Source organism: Syngnathus floridae, chromosome 13 (assembly GCF_059516105.1).
Source record: "Syngnathus floridae isolate MCC-2025c chromosome 13, RoL_Sflo_1.0, whole genome shotgun sequence".
Lineage (NCBI taxonomy): Eukaryota > Metazoa > Chordata > Actinopteri > Syngnathiformes > Syngnathidae > Syngnathus > Syngnathus floridae.
In genome coordinates this window covers 8,889,736-8,910,994 of record NC_142425.1, presented here as the reverse complement: position 1 = coordinate 8,910,994, position 21,259 = coordinate 8,889,736, and the positions used below count along the sequence as shown (strand labels likewise).

The 21,259-nt window shown below is 42.2% G+C and overlaps 1 protein-coding gene across 8 annotated transcripts in view; it reads right to left on the bottom strand.

The window, feature by feature from the left end:
* The window catches only part of elavl4 (ELAV like neuron-specific RNA binding protein 4), a 64,154-nt gene that overhangs the window by 40,334 nt on the left and 2,561 nt on the right, over positions 1-21,259 (bottom strand). For 4 of the 8 annotated variants that reach the window (XM_088393481.1, XM_088393483.1, XM_088393484.1 and 1 more), the window contains exons 2-5: positions 20,519-20,648; positions 19,508-19,624; positions 19,239-19,332; positions 18,840-18,980 (exon numbers count right to left, since the gene is read on the bottom strand). In XM_088393481.1, coding sequence (XP_088249607.1) covers positions 18,840-18,980; positions 19,239-19,332; positions 19,508-19,512 — 240 coding nt within the window. In that variant the 5' untranslated portion in view covers positions 19,513-19,624; positions 20,519-20,648. Of the gene's footprint in view, positions 1-7,847; positions 8,132-18,839; positions 18,981-19,238; positions 19,333-19,507; positions 19,625-20,518; positions 20,649-20,881; positions 21,006-21,259 lie in introns of those variants that run through there. The other 4 variants (XM_088393482.1, XM_088393486.1, XM_088393487.1 and 1 more) reach the window with 4 other exon arrangements.

Genomic DNA, 21,259 nt, shown 5'->3' with positions numbered 1-21,259 from the left:
TTAGTATTTTAGTAAAAAAATCTAATCTCATAAAAACTTTATTGATCTAAAATTCAGACTATTTGTCATCACACGTCCTTACTAAATGTAACTAACTGGATTCATTTAAATTGATTATATATGTTTGTTTATGAATAATAAGGATTTTGCATTATTTGGATGCAATATTGATTTCATTTATTCACTTATTGATTCTTGTTGTTTATTTTTAACATTTTCTGTGTCCATAATTTTCTTTATTTTTGCAGCCCCACGTATTTATTCGCTTTAGCTATTTGAGGAGTGGATAAACATCCCCACCAATCTCATAAACGATGACCAAGAAGGACAATGAAGACCTGCAGTGATCTATTCATATCCACTGTATCTTTCACTTCCAGACACGCACATTGCACACATCCACTCCCAAGATTTACATTCTCCTTAGCTGTGGACATTTGTCCACTGGCTGAATCCCAGATCTGCACCAACGCATGCAGAAAACTGGTGAGCATCTCCACTCTAGAGATGACACTTCAATTTGTGCAGCTACAGTGACGGCTGCACTAAAGTTCCTCCCTTGCGGGGGTGTTAGATCAGCTGGACACCTGCCTCGCTGTTTGGCCACAGCCTGAGGCATCGGGGAGCGAGGGGCAGAAGGGTGCTGGAAGAGGAATTGAAGGAAAGCCAGGATTTGCCTGGCAGCCAAAGTCCCAGTCCCCTCGCCCTACCCCTGACCTGGCCTCTCTGGTTCTCATCAAAAGGTCCCCTGTTTTCACTCTTGTGCTCAAAACACTCTCCAGCCTGGTGGCCCTTGCCCCGATTCCTCCATCCTATCTCAGGCTGCGCGACAACATCCACAGAGTAATCTCCTAAAGTCATTTTTACATCTCCACCAATGAAATGTCTCTTCGGCACGTTGCTGTTTAATTCCCGTGTATGACAAATGGGAGTGATTGCTATCACGGCCCTATGTTAGCACGTAGCGGCGAATTGAAGAGACTAAATCACGTCCCCTACGGGATTTCATCTTGAATTCGGTGTCATTAACGTTTTAGTGGGGCTGCCTGTCACGTGTCGTACATCGAGGGGCTCTTCAGTAATTAAACGTGTTTATGATGAATGAGTACCGTCAGCCTCGATCGGGCCTTCATCGCGCACACATTTATTTCGCATAAAAGCACTTGATGCACTTCTTTTTAAAATTTCCTCATCCTGCAAAACATGGACTCCATATTTGGAGTTTTGGTGCATGCAAGTAATAATTTGTCATGAATACAACTGATGACATCGCATCACATGAGAGGCTCAACTTTTTGATGTTGATTATGAGCAATATAAAGTGAAAGTTTGCTATAAAAAGCTCAATTAAGGTCAGTTGTCATGACTTGGGGCAAAAACAATGCAATAAATACCTCAATTAATTTGATTACAAAAAGCCAGAGCACTTTCAATCATTTTAAATTCCAAGAAAACAAAACGTGTAATAAAAAAATTCATACACGAGCCGATGACTTACTAAGCAACTCCACATTCCTTTTTTATGACACCCACGTCACTCACCAGGTTAGACCCCACAGACCACAAAAAACAACCTTAAATCGGTATATTGCAATCAAATAGACAACTATGAACTTATTAGATGAAATAAAACAGATGTACGAAAACATCTGAAGAAGCTTCTGTTTTGATGACTGAATAACACATTGAATTATTATTTCTTCCCACAAGGGCATGTTTTCATTGCTCTTTGAGTAGTTGTAGCCAAAACAGATTTACTCATTTACAAAAAAACAAAATAAAATATGTTGTTCACATTCATGTTACCGATCCACTTGATTGTCATCTGCAAAATTTGTTTTTGGTCTCCTCTGAGTGAAATTCCAATGACAAAATTCAGAGAAGTGCAGTATCAATGGAGTTGTAAAAATGTGTTCTTATCCAAGGTTGGATCATCTAACCTTGGATCTATTCTACTCTGTGAAGGTTGCAGTTGTAACTTGTAACCATGAAGGTAGTTTATAATACTCCAGTTTACGGAAGTTCCTCTAGTGCTCTTGCATTTCCTCACAATTTTAGAAATACAAAACTGTACATTAGAGCAAGGAAAGTCCTTGACGAACAAAACAACTGCCGCCTATCATCTAACGTTCCCGAGAGAGCGAAAGAGAAACAAACTCGTCTCGAACATTTTCCGTTAAATTCATAGCAGGTGTTCCAATTAAAACTGGTTTGAGGCTGCAAGTGTTAATGTTGGCTTTGTTGAGCAGGTATTTATAACAAAGCTATAAACAGCCTGGAGCTGCACGATAAGAAAACCTACAGCACAGCACTTACCAACACAACGAGAGTGAGAGAGAGAGAGAAACACTGGGCCCGGCTGCTAAGTAGAGCCAGTGCTCCTTCTAATCTGATCACTCCTTCCCCCCATCAGCTGCATCTCACACACAACACGACTCGAAATGTGCGCCTTGCAGCAAAGGCATGGAGCTAAATCACGCAGGCATCAACCGACCGCCGCACAAGAGAATTCATTCGCCGTGTCGGACTGTGCGCCGCTGTTGTTTTTAGTGTGAGGGCCCAGATCATCTCGTTATTGATTCCGCTCTAAAACGGAGCTTGAGCTCATATAATCAAATGGATTCAGGGAAAAGGACAGCGGTCCGTCATGTGTCTTAATGGGTAGACGGCGTGATGGGGTCAATGAAGAAATGGAAGTGGGCGAGATGGGACTACAAACATGATAGAGAAACACTCTGATTGCTTACTGAATGATTTAACAGTTTACTTTCAGACCGCTAACTAGCTAATTAGCGATGGACAGATGTATAGATATATAAGGATATATAGTATATATCCTTATATATCTATACATCCATGTATATATTATATACCATATAAGTAGAGATGGATAGAAATACAGTATTCTCCTAATATACGTAGAAACTGTTTTCCCGCGGTGTCTTGTTTCAAACATTCATAAGTAATTTTACAAATAAGTCATCTAAAACGTCTGGCAATAGAGTAAATGAACACCTCCGGGCACTATTTGAGAAAATACGGCAGTCACAACTTCAAGCCTTGACAATGTTACATTAAAATGAAACCATTTCATGAATTTTAAACACCCTCAGTAATACATCAGTCGGGTATGTTAGATCCTGAATTTGCAGTCACTACTGGAGCTTACTTTTTCAAATGTTATGTATGCGCAAGTCATTATACAAAGGTAGAGCCAGACAGTTATTTCTTCGACGGACGCAATTTGACGCAGGTAGAGGCTTTCTGCGTCATGTGGACGTCACCAATCAAGACATGGCGGAAAGTCATCCCAATTTTTTATTAAACATTATTTAAACTATAATGATAACAATTTGTCCAATGAATTTCTTTGAATGATTTAAAGGGGTGTCATATTTCTGAATGAAATTTGATGTTACATCACACACATCCACGTCTGCCTGTGCCTCAATTAAATACACCAAGACCAAAATAGAAGAAAAATATTCAAAAATTTTAAGGTGATTCAGAGATTCCCCAAATTAGCACGACGTGGTCTTCCAAAAACCCAAACACGGTAAACTAGACATGTCCAGGCACTCCTTGTGTGAGTATTTAATCTCACAATATAATTTGATGGTAGAATGGTGCAATCAAAATCACAAATGGCTCCGACTGCAGAAGAGAGAGAGAATTCTCAAAAGCCTAAATGTATAGCATCAGAGCTAACAGACGAGGCCGGCGGCACACCGGCTAAACCATTAAGTGTGGCGCGCATTCAAACGAGCAGATTAATCCCCCCTACTGCTGTACAGAGCGGGGTAATTGAAAATGCCCACAGGATACTATCTCCGTTCATATAGCGCGCTCGACTCCACAGAGGCAAACGTACGAGAGGAGGCAGCTGATTGCCACCGTGTGACAGCGTCATGGCGGAAAGCCGCACATCAATGAGCGAGTGCACATTTATCTTTCCACTGACCTCAACCATTCCTCCACCCACCAAACACGGCATATCTCCTTGACAGGTGCTAACGCTGTTTTTGTTAGGCTTGATAGGAATCTCATTTTCACCCAGTGAGAATTATATTCCCGGAATACAGTATTGTAAGCATTAAAATGCTTAGCTAACAGCCACTTAACTTGATAATCACAATTTCAGCTTGTTTGCTATTTTTAGTTTCACACGTGCTCCAAAACCTTCTCTTTTTTTGACTCAAAATTTGTTTTTGTTTTCTGGACAACTCTACATGCATCAAAGTTAGCTTTATAGTAAAAAATAAATACATTTTAGAACTTTTTTTTAATGAATTAGTGAAAACAATTGTTTTATTTCAACAGCACTCAGTCGTATGCTCAACAACCTCTGCGTAGAATGACAATATCAGTGCCGTACTGAGGAGGTCAGAGACGAGTCGCGGAGTTCTAGGAAGGACATACACAACTTCACTATGATTGGCTGCTCCAAAGACGCAATTTTCTTTTAATTTGAAATTATTACAAGCGTGGTAACAGAATGAATGCAACCACTATCTCAAGTCACCATTGTTATATTTACAAAGGTCTACAATTAGGTCCAAATTAAGATCATATGGCTTTGGCATATGTCTCCCTCTACTGTAGTTATCTTTTATTCGACCACGACACATGACAAGCTGAGCTATTGTGTTGCTATAGAGAAGATAAGGCAGGCTTAGGATATGTCATGTGACTGCATGTTTGTAGACCGCAATGTGTCTATTATCAACCACAATAGTGGCATTTTGCAGCATGTTCCGTTTCATGTTTAATCTATAATTCATCTGGTTACAGAAATGCATAAATGTTTAATATGTCAGCGGCGGCGAGGACTGTCGAAAGCTCGACCTTGAAATGTCCTTTAAACATCATTCAGCAACAGCTCAGGGGCCAGTTAAGCTGCCAGAGCTAAACAACACACACGCACACACACTTTACGTGGCTTTCTGCTCTGCTTTGTTTCCTGGGATGCAAAATGCAGATGAGACGAGTCAGCCGCGTGCGCACAGTCTCGGGAGAAACTGCCACTCAAATCCAAACATCTGTATGAATAGGAAAACACACAGCGTACAGTGGAGGATGAGAGACAGAAGGAGCGGTAGATAGAGAATGAGCGGCAAAGTGGCTAAGAAAGCTGCCGTCTCTTCTTTCTGTATCTTTTGCGGAACAAAGAGCTATATACACATGAATACCTCTTTCCTCCCACTGTATTTTCCATCGGGATATTTATTCTGAAAAGCAGCGATGCACAACAAGGGCTCGGTCTTGTGTTTGCTAGTGGGCTGAGGCGCTAACGCTCCCCAGCTGATTATGTGTCTGTCTGTAGCAGTTTGAGCTGCTGCCAAAGGAATTAGGTCTAGTATTTGTGAATGCCGCTCCGCTCACAGCGGAATGACTTGCCATGCCTCTCGGATTTCTGCCGTTTTTTGAAAATGCAAAAGAAAAAAAAAAGAAAAACAAAAGCATTTTAAATAAATGAAGGATGTCGCTGTGCAAGCCCATTAAATTTTCATTGTGAGCGTTTTGTGAGTCTTCATGTGTGTTTAGGCTTCGCACAAAAGGAATATTTAAAAACCAAAGCGTGTTAATTGGGACAGAGATTGTTACAGCGAGCGGCTTCTTATTCAAACAGGCTTTTAGCTCATTAAATGCTTCCATCCAGCCTTTGGTTCAAAAACATTTGGCAGACATTTATAGTCAATAAAAACATTCCATTCTGGCTATATTAAAAAAAAAAAAAAAGGTGAAATGAACAAGAATAAAAGGCAAACCAAATATTCTCAGTATAAAAAAATACAATGTTTTAAGATAGTAACAGATTAATTAGTCAATTGATATTATTGTTGAGTGGCAGAGAAATTAATTTCAGTTTCAACTCAACAAGTAACAGTTGATCCGCTTTAGGCCACACACAGTTGAGATTGAATCAACAGCGCCTCTGCTGGTAGCAGCCAAGTACTGCACTCCATAATGAACTCATTCAATCCCAGCCCAGTTCAAATCGATCTTTGACATCTCTAGCACCTTTTTCAACGAGGAAGTGACAATTTCAAACAAATGTTCCACTCCTGCCTTTGCCTGAGACAAAGTTTCGCAATCAACATGCAATTACAATACATTATCTTTGACCATCTGCCCAGAGTATTTACAAACACACTTCAAATTGATTTACTCTGAGATCCCTTACAAATGTGAAAAAAATCTACACATTACTCATCTCCATTCCAACTCACCTCCAGATTCAATAAAAATACACTTACTGCTATCTTCCTTGCACCGTAATCTGCGAGTGCAAATGGATAAATGCAAATTAGGAAAATATGAGTACATGTAAATCTTTTTAGTTGACTGTGTTAATACTATAAATGCATATAGAATATATTCCAATATTTCTTACACCAGAAAAATACACTATTAATGCCATTATCATTGTCAATTCACTATTACCAGTCCACTATAAATACATTTTCCGTACAAATTTTCCATTATTATTATTATCTCCTTTGTTTAAGATGGTTGGCATGCGTCTTCCTGCATTTTCTCCATTGATATTCCTCACTTTGACATTTAAATAGTGGCTCGTCATCTTCCAACATCAACACGTGACGATCTTACGTTTCTCTGATCTTCACTTACATTTAACTCACTCCACATATATTTGCTAGCTGCACAGCCGCTATAATAAATTCCTTACACACCCCCATCCTATTAGCATTGATGTGTAACCTTGGAGCTCACCGTGTTCCGCCTGAGGGTAATAGAGTCACTGGATGTTGCTATCCTTGCGTGTGTATGCGTGCGTGTGTGTGTGCGGGCGTGCATGAGGTGATAGCTCAGGCGCCCCACTGGCTCACATCAGAAGGCTCAAATCACACCCTCTCCAGTGATGACTTTTAACTCCTTCTTTTCTATTTGCACCCTTTTCTTCCTTCGTCTCTCTAGCTGTATGTGATGTCGAAGCTCTCTGTTCATGTCCATCTGCCTGGATCATTTTCTGCCTCCATCAATCACGTGTTGCTGCTAAGCATCCACGCCTCACTTAACTGCAAAGGGTCCTGGTCAACAAGCAGAGTGGTGAGAGGAGGGGGGGTCTTATTAGCATTTTGATTGCATCAAATGCGAAGAGGCAAGGAACATACACAATCAAACATTTACTCTCGGATGGATTAATTGTAGCGCTGCAAATGTTCTCGCTGGCAAACGCCGAGTCAGTCTGTTCTGAAAAGTAATTCGGCGAACAGATGGATGGAATGGTATAGAATTTCACTTTCTGCAAGGAAATAAAACTGGCTGACACCTGACAGTTGAGGAGACAAGCCAACCAAACATGGCCGCTTGTTTTTTTGTTATCAAGGTACCGCCCCCTTTTCTTGATGGTGATGGATGACGGCTAGAGTGGATGCAAAGTTGGAAGCTGAGCAAAAAAAGTACAAGATGCCGGGCCCCAAAGCAGGTTCATTCACACACTCATCATCATCTCACAGCGTTACAAATGATAATCCGGGGGGCATGCGCGGAACTCAAACGCACCTACTCCCAGCATGACGGATAACATGTCTACTCACCTCATTAGCATAGGCTACTTTGCATACATGAATGTGGTAGAAATAACAACCGGGTATAAAAAATGAACACCATGCTTGCAGGTCAATGAAGCTGGAAGCAAAAACAATTCTTCCTTCTCACTGCTTCCTTTTCTTCCCTTACACCTTCTGGCCACAATCCAAAATCACGTGCTGAACGAACTTCTCCTTCTTGACTAAGTTAGACAATAAATAAAATGCATTGTAGTAGAAAATGCGGCGAGCAAGGCAAAATGTAATGGCAAGCCTGAAGCTTTCTTTCCTTACCATCTTAAACCCATTCCACTCCATTTGGGAGACGCCGGTGGTTGTCTCAAGATCTTTCTCTCTTTTCGCTCACTCTCTCTTTCTCTCTGCTGTATTCTCTTCTTATTCCCCACACACGACAAACGCTTCCGCCGAGAGAAGCGACACAATCGGAGCTTTTAGTTTGCGGCGAGAGACTTTCCGCTTACGATTCTGTCCTCAGCTTCCTCTTCCTCTCCTCAGTGGCGAGCGGCTTAGCGGAGGTGTGCAGCGGCGGCGGCGGCGGCAGGCATCGCCTTCTTCCACAGATGCTGAGAGCAGAATGATGAGCTCGGATGCGAGCGCAGCCAGCCTCCCACCCCCCTCCCCTGTCTCCCAGCCACCCGCCCAGTCCCCCTACTACTCAACTGGAGATCAGCGCCCGCCCACTCCCCCCCTGCAACCCTGCAGAATCTGTCATTGGCGTGTGGGTTTGCCCGTCAAGCCCACCCCACCCTCGCTCTCTGGCTGGCTCCGAGCCCTCGTCGGCACACGCCAGCCTCAGCCTGCTTTTGGCAGAGAAAAGGCTTTTTGAATCCCAGCAAAGTAATCAATCGCCGCTCAGCTCCGTGCCTGAGTGAGCCGGGGCAGAGCGACGTGGAACCGGGCTCGAGGAGAGTGATTGCAGCCTCAGGCGCTATGGTAATAGGATGCCTGCACAGCACTGTGTATATAAATTAGCTATTACTGAGTGTCCTCTGTACATTTGCATTGGTGTGTGTATAGCGAAGCTTGGCCCTGCCTGCTGCCTCCTCCACGTCTCACAACAAATTGGGCTTTGATTGTATTGATTATTAACTTTTCAAATTTGAAATGTCCCCACTAATTGCCACCATTTCGATTTACAGCCGTTTCATAAAATTTGGATCGATTACAAAGGAAGCAAGATAATCAAGCGGACAAGGAAAACAATAAAGTGGCAAAAGATATCAATATGGAGTCATCACAAATATTCTAGGTTGGTATACAAGAAGATGTGCACACACACACATTGGTAGTGTGATCATTGAGGGCACCGTGGGAGAATCTATACATTCAAACACGATTTCACGATTGTGAAATCAGCCAATTTCATTACTACACGGCTCGCAATCCAATGCACTCAGTTTTACCCATCGACTAATTAGCCACTTTGTTATTGCAGTCTTTAGCCTCTGCGTAACCTTTTTGTTTAAAAACAAAACAAGCCTCATTGTAGTGTATTTTGCTCCTTTTCTTCCTCACTTGTTGACTGTGTCGTTAAGGAAACCCACATTGCTTTGAACATTGCACGACTAATTAGTGGGGTATATTTAAATAAATTACAGTCTAGCAAAGCATGTAAAATATGTTTCCTGTAGTCAAATCATAATAATAATGATAAAGAACAGGTTGGGGGTTTATGTGACAGACAGACAAGAAGGGGGAGCTCTTGCTTCCTCAAACAGGCTTTACCTGGCAAGCAACACTAGTTACTCCCATGCTCACAGTTATTGCATTCCCTAAATGGCAGTATAGTGCAATTCATTTTGGTTATGCCATGTAAAAAGTAAATGATGAAACATTCTATATCAGGCTGTGTGCACATCAGAAATATTCTTTGGAAAAGAAAATCTAATTAATTTAACTACCTGCTAGCAACCGGCTAATATGTGGTTAGTCTGTCAGTACATAAATTATGCATAATCAAGTAAAAAATAATATAAGAGCAAGCAATCGTGAATTGAGCATGTGTCGTGCTATCGTCTCATTAAAACCAGAAAATGAAAATATCACATTACAAGAGAAAATATTTTATCCACTTTGACCTCCCCAACTTCTTTTGTAAGCAACCTTCAGCCAACCAACTGCCTGCTATGTCTTCAATGAGACACAAAGACACAAGAATATACTGACAGTCTCCAATTCTCTACTGTCTAGAGATAACAGATTACATAACACATGCAATCAATCAGTGGCGTAGTTGTTTTTGCAATAACTAACAAGATCCAAATAGGCTTTTTCTTTAAGTGAGAATAAGAACGGGAGAGCAATTGTTTTGCTCTGCCACTTCATCTACGGAATTCGATGACACTGCAGGACCAGGAGGTTTTTATAGGCTGCGTAAGTGACTGCAGCTTCTTGGCTATAAACACAATCTGTTTCACTTTCCAGTCTTGGGTTAGCTTGCGTGCGTGTCACTAGCAGAGATGGAAAGATGAAACCATGTTGCTGCCATGTCCTAGTTAAGGCTACACGCTGCGCATTACGATATTGTATATGGACAGATGGAGGGAGTGGTTGAGTGATCCTATCAAGGGCGTTTCTTCTGCTCCCATTATCTCTATGTCAAGACAAGTGGAATTCTTCAATGCAGGTTTAAGCGTGACATGGGCAATGAGCGTAAAATCGCAGTAACAACCACAAAGCTTTGCTTAAACCATCTGGAAAAATATGTTTGAAAACAAAGAGTGGAGCAACACATGTAGACAGACAATGCAAGAGTGCTCACAAGCATATATTCTTTATCCTCTCCAAAAAAAATGATTATTACTCCAGCTTGTTGACAAGTTATAACTATTTCCATGTGGGTCTGTAATATTGCGCAACCAAGTGGCAAACACCAGACAAAGCCATACAACTGCAATAATATATAGATGTATAAAAAAAGGGACATTTTACTATTTTTGTTTCATCTGCATTTTTAGAATGTACAAAAATTTTACAAACTATTTTTCTCGTGAAAAAAATTGTCAAAATTCCAATTAATTGTATTTCCATTCATTTCAATGGGGAAAAATGACTTGATAGGAATGTTTCAAGTTCCGAGCGTACAAACGTGTATCTAAACTACTACAACTACACACGCATAAAATATTATGTTGACAATATTCCACAGATTTTTCAAAGTCAAACCACTTTTGTGGCTTGAACCCTCAAAGTCGTGAAACTCCATCTCACTGATTGGCTACGACGGCCATGCACATGCAGCGGACTCCATCCGGACAAATCTACATGCAAAGCCGCGACAAAGACAAAAAAACCACATCGCACAACACTGTGGAGCACAAAGTGCTTGTCAGTCTCCAACTGTGAGTGGCGGAGAGCTCCGGCTTTACGTAAGTGCTCGACCTCACAAGTGTGCTTCAGCCGCCGCTTCTCGCATGCTAATTTGCAAAAAGAGAACTGGCTAATTGTTATGGACCGTCCGCGCCCTTCACTCCGCCCTGCCTCTTCACCATGAACCCCTCCTCGTCACACACCTTAATGGATTAACCACACGCTGTTGTGTCTCCCACTCTTTTTTTTTTTTTTATCCTCGACCGGCTCACAAGGATTCCTATTTGCTTTGGCCTAGAAATGTTGAATATCCCGGTCTGAGCAAAGATTAAACACGAGCATGACATTGTGTACCGAGGCACAATATTCAGCCGGCCAATGTGTCGTTTGACGATAACACGAGGGAAAGAGAAGACAAATAATAGCATCCGTCGTTTATCAGATTTGAATATGCAGTAGTGTACGTAGCGATAATAGTTTTTGCTTTGGCTCCTTGTTAGCTGTCACACGACGCTATCCGACACCTGTGTTGTCTTTCTCTCCGCATAATAAGACTTTCTATTTAAAAAGTGAAGATGCAAGCTGAGATGTTGCAAAAGAAAGACAATACCACTTGTTTTACAAGAGAATGAGAAACTTGTCGGCTTGGTAACAAATCCCCCCCCACTAAACAAATCCACAAGACTAAATGTAATTCAAATTTGCACTGCCGACAAAGCTCAATGGAAAACTAAAGGTGAGCTAATGAGCAAACTATATTTTACAGCCTCACAACACGGATGGCCTCTCTAGATTTCACCCTTCAAAGATATGATATATTTCGTTGTTCTTTACGAGTGTCAACTTTATTCATTTAAATGACATTGACATTTATTGCATTTTATCTCCTTGAGTCCAATGTAACAATTATCATTATTGTGGTAATATCTTTTATTTTGTCAACTCCAGAGAGGAAGCTGAGATTGGATATATAAATTGCCGCGCCCCGATTTTTCTTCTGTTGACTTCATGTGAATTTCAATAGAAGTAAAACAATAAAGATAAAATATTGAAGAATGGAGCCGTCTATTTGGGTGAAGGCTTCCATTTGTTTAGACGTGGGCGACGCAACTGGCATTTATTGAGATATGGCCTTTATTAGAGTAGAGGTCACTATTTGTTTTACAGTCTACAAGTCCAATACTCGCATTGTTCTCTCTTCCCATCCCCCCCCCTTATCTATATTATTTGTCTCTAGGGTGGGTTGTTGGGATTCTACTGAATCTAATGACTCAAAGGCTTTCGTCTCAGCAACATAAGAGTGCCTGTATTGTTCAATGTGCTCCTGTAAATCATCGAAAAACCTTCAGGTCACAACACTAATGAGCTCGGAAATCGATATACAAGCATGGAAGTTTGCTGTTAGTAAATAGGTGCCATACAATAAAAAATTTTTCTCACCTCATTTAGTGATTATCACCAAATGTGTTTACTTGGGCTACACTGTAAAGGGGGCGGGGCAGAATTACAACATCACTTTCCAAGAAAACTTTAGTTTGGCTGATTCAAAATGAAACCTTCACAGCAGTCCCCCGAGTCCAATATATTTGATAACAACGCCGTGTGCTGCTTAGCTAGGCTCTTCTCCATTTGCCCTTGAAGGACAGATTTAGTTGCTCTTTACAAGCTCTGGCAACACCAAGCATATTTCTGGGCTACTCAGACTGATGATGGTCTCTTTGCTGCCAGGTGTCCACCCTCTACCGGTAACAATCAACAAATGAGAATTGCAGGCTTCAACTTGTCCGTCTGTCCGGAGACAATCTCAGACATCAAGCGGTTATTAGCATGATGACAGAGGAGATGCTAAACAATGAGCGGTTTGGACTTTGTTGACCGCTGATGCTTGCGTCAGTGTTAAGACCAGCTTTTATTTCCATGAATCAATGTGCGGATACTGATTCGAGGTAATTTCATGGTCCAAGGCACAGCGCACCTGCACTGCTGTTGTATGTAAAAATCAAATCGCCTCGCTTTTGTCTGTTCAAAAAAAGAAGAAAAGGCCACGTGGTTCTACTCTGCCGCACTGGCACTGTATTTAAAACGGCAGCGGTGCAAATTATGTTAAATTATCTCGGGATCACGGTCAACTTCACAGTGAGTCATCAAAAAACTAAATGGGCTTCGTTGAGGTAATAAAATGCCTGTCAAACTACAGGAAGGAATTTTTTTCGTACGACAATAACATTCACTTCAAAATCACGCTATTTTCCTTTTGGATTGAATTATTATATTTGGCAAAACACAACAATCACGGGATTTTCCCTAAGTCACCAACATTTTACTAAAACTAGCAAACCCTCCTATGCCTTCATGAAAGTTCCCTTAAATTCACCCGATCGAGGATGAGTGAATCAAGTAGCAAGGCATCAACTTAACCCGCATCCATGTCACAGTTCGTGGGAAAAAAAACCTCCTTGGATCAGAAGTGAATTCTTCATGCTGATCCTGGATGGAGGCTATACGCTACATTTGTCACAGCCGCTTCAAGCCTTCACATTAACGCAAAGCTTCTTGGTGAGAAAGGCTACGGCTTTGCGAGCTCCACGTGTTGCTGTCACAGTAAGAGCGTGATCATCGTAGAAGAAATGTTGATTTTTTTTAACTCATTCAGTGCCAGTTTGGTTCAGATGGATCTTTGACGTCTATAGCCGAGTTGATGAGTAAACCCAAATTTTTCAAGATGTGTCTTTCGACCTTCAAGCTTCCACTCGACTATGTTATTATATTTTTTGGACTAGATAATGACAGGTCTTAGAGGCTGTAACCAAACCTAAATGAAAGGTGCCCAGAGAGGCTTAGCTTGCCATTGGCTGTTAGATTCTAGCATGTGTGCTGGCACTCTGCAGGTATTCTCGACAGGCTTCTGGTGGATTATTGTCCATTTGGACAGCAGAGTGTCCGCAGCTTGAGGTGACATTCAACTTCATTCAACTTCAGCCGCCCGGCAGCTTACATCCCGGCTGTCGGCTTTAAACAATGTATGCTTTGTGCGGTTATTTTGCGAGGATAAAATATGGAGCCGAGCACAATAGCTTGAGGTTAAAGTAGCGCTGGAGTAAGATTGGTCGTTTGAGTATAGCAAAGTGCGAAAGGAGAGCAGCACGTTTTGCATTTGATCCCGGTCGGGGTACATCCATGCTCGCAGGGTGACTGCTGGGGTCCATCTGGCGACGGCTTTAATCAACCCACACACGCATATGCCCACGTATAGATTTTTTTTCCTCGCCATATTCATTGTATTATTTCGTGCAGTCAGTTCTAGCCTTCGCTAACCTCCACCGCAAAGATTAGGTGAGAAAATTGCAATTCAAACATCACGTGACAACGAATCGTGATCATTTCCTCTCAAACGACCCACACTAGCGGCTCTCCATTAAAGGCTCGGATATATACGGCTTTTGATAAGGCATAACCTTTTATAAACGACACATATCCAAGTATCATTTGCAGGCATGGCCCGTAGCACCGCTAGGATAAAAAACATGGAGAGGCTCGGCAAAACCCGGCTCTTGAAATGTCACTTCATGCTTAACCGCCCTTTCTCATGCTCGGAGAAAATTCAGTGGGCAATGTAGAAAAGGGGAAAATAAAAATCCAGCGGGTTTTACGTAAATGCCTTCATGCTTGGAGACACGCTTGGGCTATTCAATGCTGCTGGAACACTTGAAGAAAATAATGAAGCAATACAAAAATTCCTTTTTAAGAACAATGAGGTCGTTGACACTATATGCTAGCTACAGCTAGCAATACGACAAACATGCTAACGCGGCTAAAATGGCACCACCCCTGTGCTAATTTCACCGCTAAATGAAACAAACCTGCCTTAGACCGAACACAACTGACATTCAAACACACTTTTCCTAGGAATTCATATTGAGCCAAAGTTTTAACAACTAATTATCCAAGAATGTAAAGTTTTGCTAAAAACTGTTACCAAGCTGTCCGGAATTTATTTGTATAAATCAACTAATTTTTGGTTTATTTGTAAATACTTTAATTTATCGAAAACATAATTTTGATATATTTTCTTGAGAATATTTTATTTAACTTAATACCATACAGCACTTTGTAACAGCATGAAATATATTTAATTATTCCGATATTTGTATAATATTTCGATAATCTGTCGGCAAATAACGCGCAAATTTAGGTTTTGCATGTTTTTCTCACACGTCAAAACCAAAATATATAAACAGGAATTTTTTTTCTCTTGCTTTGTCTCTTTTTGAACTTGCTTGGAAAAGTATGAACCCTAAAACAGACTGAGTTAATTCTAGAAGATTCCACGGCATCCATAACAAATAATATAAACTCGAAAAAGTTGGGCCATTAAGTTGTTTCATGTTGTTCGCAAAAGTCACACATTCATCACTTACTCATGCTGACAGCAGATGCGTCGCCTCATCCTGGGCAATTAGCGAATCGATAACAAAAACACAATTGGTCATCTAACTATCTCTTTCAAGGAGACTTAAACGACGTTGTTTATCAACATGCCAGAATGGTCGACAAAGGCCATTTCTCACGTATCGGTTGGCATTTGTCAGCTCAGCATCAACACGCTCATTTTCCAACACAGGGTTGTTGCATCTTGCCTAATAAGGGGTCTTCACCCGCAAAATCTCCAAAGTACAATATCGCAAATTGGTGTTCCAAAGGGCATCGTCTTTGAGAAGGAAATTGAATGTTGCTTCAGGCAGGCACATTTGGTTTTCATTACAAATTGGACTCTGATTTGTCAGCCATGACAGAGTTGAAGTTATCATGGTAGATTATCCAGGACACAGGCAGGCCAGTGATGGCTAATAGCGCTTTTGTCAATCTTTGTAAAGCTGACATGCAGCCTAAACATAAATTTATGCCACTGTCACTTAATGTCACAATAAATCAACTAAATAGGATAGAAAATAAAAAATGATGTTATAGGCTTTTTCTCACCAAGCCTAATAATATAATTTCTACTGGTTTTAAAATCATTATCCAAGAAAACAGAAAAATAGTTTCTGAAATGAAATGCTTTCTCCGACCCGCTCGACTAAGCTGGATTTTGCGGAATTAAGCAGAAAGAATGAATAGCAGTAAGTCCAATTGTTTTGCTTATTCAAACTATTCAATTGCACATGTAAACAGTGACTGGAGATAAATTCTCACTAGACTGAAGTAATTACGCGCGTCTGAAAGCTTCATTTATGGCCGAGGTTTTCCGCTATTTCCTCATATCGGTCTCGAAATGTCAAAATTAGAAAGTCTTAAAGACTTCGATTTATTAACAAACTTGTCAGCCATGATTACGCTCAAATGGTGTTCTAAATAGAAAGACGGAGGTCGGAGTACATTAGAGCGACGACCTTTGGGTGGGCGTGGGCTTAGACACCCATGAAGCCGCCGCGCCCAGTGTATGTGCCAAATTGGGTGTGAATGAATTGCTCGGGGTGGCGTGTTTGCATGCATGTGCGTGCGTGCGTGTTTGCGACGGTGCGGACACCTGCTCCTTTCTGTCGTGATGGCTCCCGAAGGGACATAGGCTCAGCTGCTAATCGCCAGGCCCTGCCTGCAGCACTGGTGGCCGGCACATTTACGCACGCAGACACATACGTGAAGTCTATAACCCCCCCCATGGTGTCTCTCTGTGTTCCCTACAACTGACGCCCCACATGTGTTCATATCAAGAGCAAACATGACAAGATTTATACACACAAACACACATCACATGATACAGTCATGCAGTCATAACACGTTCTGAAACACGCCGTAGGGCGCCGCCCCTATAGATTATCGCACAATTTCCGACAATGTTAATAAACCGCATTTTTTTTTGGATAGCAACCCAAACACTCCCACATTTGCATATCTATGCATCCCGAGCATCTTTTTATCGTTCGGGCTAGCTGCACCTGCGCGGCGTCTAAATGAGCTAATTTTCCAAGATGGAGAGAACACAGCAATCAAGGATAAGAGGAAAATCGACGTGTAGCAGATGGAAGGAGCTAATCGTTATTGTGCTATAAGAGATGACCTCCATCTATTTAGAGGCGAACGCTCTTGTTCCTTGTTGGGTTCAGCCGAGTGGAAAAAGTGAAGCACGCCTAGCCACTTCTCTCCCTCTTTCTGTTTTTTTTGGGCGGAAATGTTGAAGCAGAGGGAAAAATTAGAGTTGCCAAACAAAGCCTCGTGTCACATCGAGAACGTTAGCTGCCTGCAGTGGGCAATCAGCGACGCTTTCTAGAAATTAACAACATTCAGCTGGGAAGCACGGCGGCGCACTGCAGCTTTTTAAATGTGGCCTTCTTGAAAATTAAATCTCGGCTGACTGAAATATGGAACCATTTGCAATTCAGATTCGACTCCCGTGCTCCTTTCATTTCATCGTCTTTGTCTAAGGTTACACGGCTGGGCTTGCGTGGTCATTTTGAATCTGTACACGTAGTTTTGAATTTTAAATCTAGCGCAACACTTGATTTTATTTGAAATTACGAGTAGGATGTATGTATTGTGAATCAAAATAATAAAGTCACAATTTAGATTTAGGCATCATATTGCCTGTAGCCCATCACCATGTGAAAGAATGTGATGCTGCATTCTAATGAGAAATGGACCAGAATTTTCCAGTGCATTTGTCTAATGTATGCAAATGATCTCTCCGAGCTTAATTACGGCACCATTAATCACGATGGTCTTCTCTAAACAGGGTAATCACACGCGCACGCACACACGCAAAATCACAAAAAAGAAAGCACACAGCTTGGCATGAGATGTAAGATGAGGAGTTATCCATTACAAGGCTGTTACCCCCCCCCCCCCCCCCCCCCTCACAGATTTCATTTATAATCACTGGCGTTAAATTCAAAGTGATTTTTAAACTTGGAACCGGCCCGCCTCAATTTTTGCATTTCCATATTTCCCCCACGCCCATACAAAGCAACAAATGTGTAAACATGCCAATCATTCTTGTGTATAAAAATCAACTTATCACTACTTTTCAACAATCATGGGGACGGAAGCTTACGATAACACGACGAGTCTTAATAGGAATTTTAGACAACAAAATCCAGAGATAGATTGTTTTGAACTATAAGAATGCAGCAAGAGAGAGAGAAAAAAAACACTTTTGAAGCTCAACTCCACATAGACGTATTCCAGCGCTTATCCTCGGAGCGCATTTGCATCGAGTTTTCCAAAACCCCCTTGGGTATCGTCAGTAGGATGACAGCGGGTTATGAAAGCTTCCGGGAAGCTTTGGGGTGTGGATCTGAGCCAGTTTGAAGGGGAGGCACCCATGTCGCCTTAACGCGGCGAGTCAGGGAATTTCTTTTTTTTTTTTTTGCTTAAATGCTCTGTTTTCTTCTTTCCTACTTCATCATTCCCACCCCTTGAAGTTATCTCTCTATCGGGACTGTCAGCGGAATGTTGACATCAATGGAAATAATTCCACGCGTCTCCGAGTCTTCCCGTAATGACGATCTGCCAGTTCCCATTCATCACTTCACAAACCAATTGGATTTTTCCCCCGCAAAGCACCCCCCCCCCAAAAAAAAATCACAACACTGATTTATTCAAGCCATGCAGACACACATGCACGTTTTTGCAAACACACACAAACACCTCAAATTCCCTCGATAGCAGTCAGTCTGGCGGAGACTAAAGTCGGAGTAGGCGTAGGGTAATTGAACAAACACAACAATGTAAATATTTACTAATACCATCCATTGAGAATACAAACTGGATTGCACAATTGATTTGTTCTCTCTCTGCTCTTTTACTCCCGTCCTCACCCACACACACAAACAACTACCCCCCCCCCCTCCCCTCTCCACCTTTGCTTCTTTTCATGATATTACAACGCACGCCTGTGTTCATTAAAAAAAAATGGAGACTTGGATATGGAGATACAGTGCTCTGTCTATATCCTCTTACCAGGGATGACCTGTAGCCCGTCTGGGCGGGCGATGACGGGAGATCCCTGGGAAATAGCGGCGAGTGCGACTCGGGGACGGAGCCCACGCCACTGGCTGCTAGTCCCGAGAGCTGCCCGTACCTCGCCATCATCTTGAGATGCTGCTCACAGAACACACACACACACACGCTCACGCATTGACGTGGGAGGAGAAGGGAGGAGAAGAAGGTGAAAGGAGGGGGGGAGAGGGGGGGGGCAGATAACAGCAGGTAGGAAGGACGATGATGAATATTAAAAGGACAGAGGGAGTGTGTATGAAGAAGGAAGCGATAGAGAGAAGGAGGGGATTAGGGAACATTTTTTTTCTTTCTTGGCTCTCACACACAAAAGCACGTGAACACACAAGCGCTCAAACTTACAAGCATGAGAAGGCACCAATTGGGTTTTGATCGGATTTGATGGCTTCCTTGCGATGGGGTGATGTCAAGTATGGCCACTAGCTCTCTCCGTTTACTATGACAGCAGAGCAACTGCGTGTTCTCCATATGACCGTACATGAAAACGTGCCGCTATCGTCAATCGCAAGTGCACGGACATGCACACAAACGGACACACGCATGACAGAATGGCTGGCGGCAGACAGGTGAGGCATGGGAAGAAGAAGAAGAAGAAGAAAAGATGTCTTTACCTCATTGCTCAGCAAAGCAGCGTTGAGTGTTCGGCTTATTTCGAACATGTCGGTACTTTTTTTTCTCTGTCCTCTTAGTGTCGGCTTGTCCTCAGTTCTTTCCTCTTCTTTTCTTTGCTAAGGATTTGGGAGTCAGTCCCCGAAGCAGAAAAAAAAAGAAAGAAAAATCAAGCAATAAAAAAAACAAGCAGGAACAAAAAAAAATCTGGTAGAGTCACTATGAAGTCCTTTATTTTCTCTTTCTTTTTCGCTCTCTCCTGTCTTTCAGATGCGCCCTGCTGGCTGCCGTTGCAATAATGTTTCTGTCCAGGATCCCCGCACACGTCTTGAGTCAATATTTTTCTCTCTCCTCCTTCTTCTTCTTCTTCTTTTTTTTTTTTAAATCTCCCAGGAGTCAGCACATTAAAACGGGAAGTCGGTAGGTCGGCTCGGCGGGCTGGCGTGCTGCCTTATCTTTCCCCCGCACACTGGCTCACACAATACGCTCCGATCCTCAAACTGCTTGCTAGCAGATTAGCTGTCCCAAAACATAGCACTTAGTTTAAACTCCCCTCCCTATTGCTCTCTCTCTCTCTTTCTCTCTCCCGCCCTCTCTCCCTCCCTGCATCACTCCCCCCTCTCCCCACCTCGTAGCATACAAAATAATGCAGCTTCAGTTCACCGCTGCCACCACAAGGTGGAAAGTCTGTTCCAGCACCACGGACAGCGCCACCGCCTTCCTCTGCGTGCCACTCCTTTACGTTTGATTCTTTTTTTTTTTCTTGTGTGTCTGATACACGGCAAGGGAATATTTGCACTTATGCAAGCACTCCCTCGTGGACCGTGCAAAACGCAGGGCGAGGATAAAAGGATTGGTTTGTGGTGTGAGGACTCATGTTTTCCACTCTTGTTATCTAATTAACTAAAACCGGATTCAAATGTGGAAAGGGATTATGCAAGACGTTTGGCGGCGGGAAGCGTTTGGCATATGTTTGTGATAGGAAAGGAAGAGCAAAGTGAAAGGAAAGCTACCTTCGGGGGAGTAAGAGATGAAAAGCAGTGAGGGATGGGCTGATGTGAGCATCAAGGTCAGGCGGCCGTCCTCTTCCTCAGCAGGGTGTGGCATGGCCATGACAAAGCAGCCGGTCAGAGGCGCGGCCAACTACGCAAAAAAAAGTCAAAACACACTTGTGAGCCAAGAGTGTGACTCAGAATATTTCAACTTGGAGTCAAGGTAGAGTGTATTTGCATCTAATAGGCAAAACGTTGCTGAAATAAAAAGGCTGTGTTTTACAATAGATCTGCTTAATGGGGGTCATGCTGCTGGAGTAATTGGCGCTATCATCTTCCGAGACGCTAATGTCAGTGGTGTGGTACAACTAGCTTTGTAATTACCGACAATGATTCTTTTCTCGTGCTTTGAATTCTGCTTTAGCCATCAAGCAATCGGATTGGCAGGAACGGGCCGGTGAATAGTCTTTTATTGACGCTGGACCATCAGTTGAGATTGACAGGGTCTAATGGGATGGTGAACACTTTTATACACCAGCATTAAACTGAATCATCAACATTGGTTTTAATTATGTTTAAAATAATTTACAAAAATAACTTTTTCTTCCAAAATAGGACATACAGTAATTGCTACATTGTGATTGTTGGCAAAATATTGCGACGTTCATTCCCATTTGTCATGTTCAAAACAATGCTTAGAGCATTGGTGTCAAACATAAGGCCCGGGGGGCATATACGGCCCGCCCCATTATTTTGTGACCC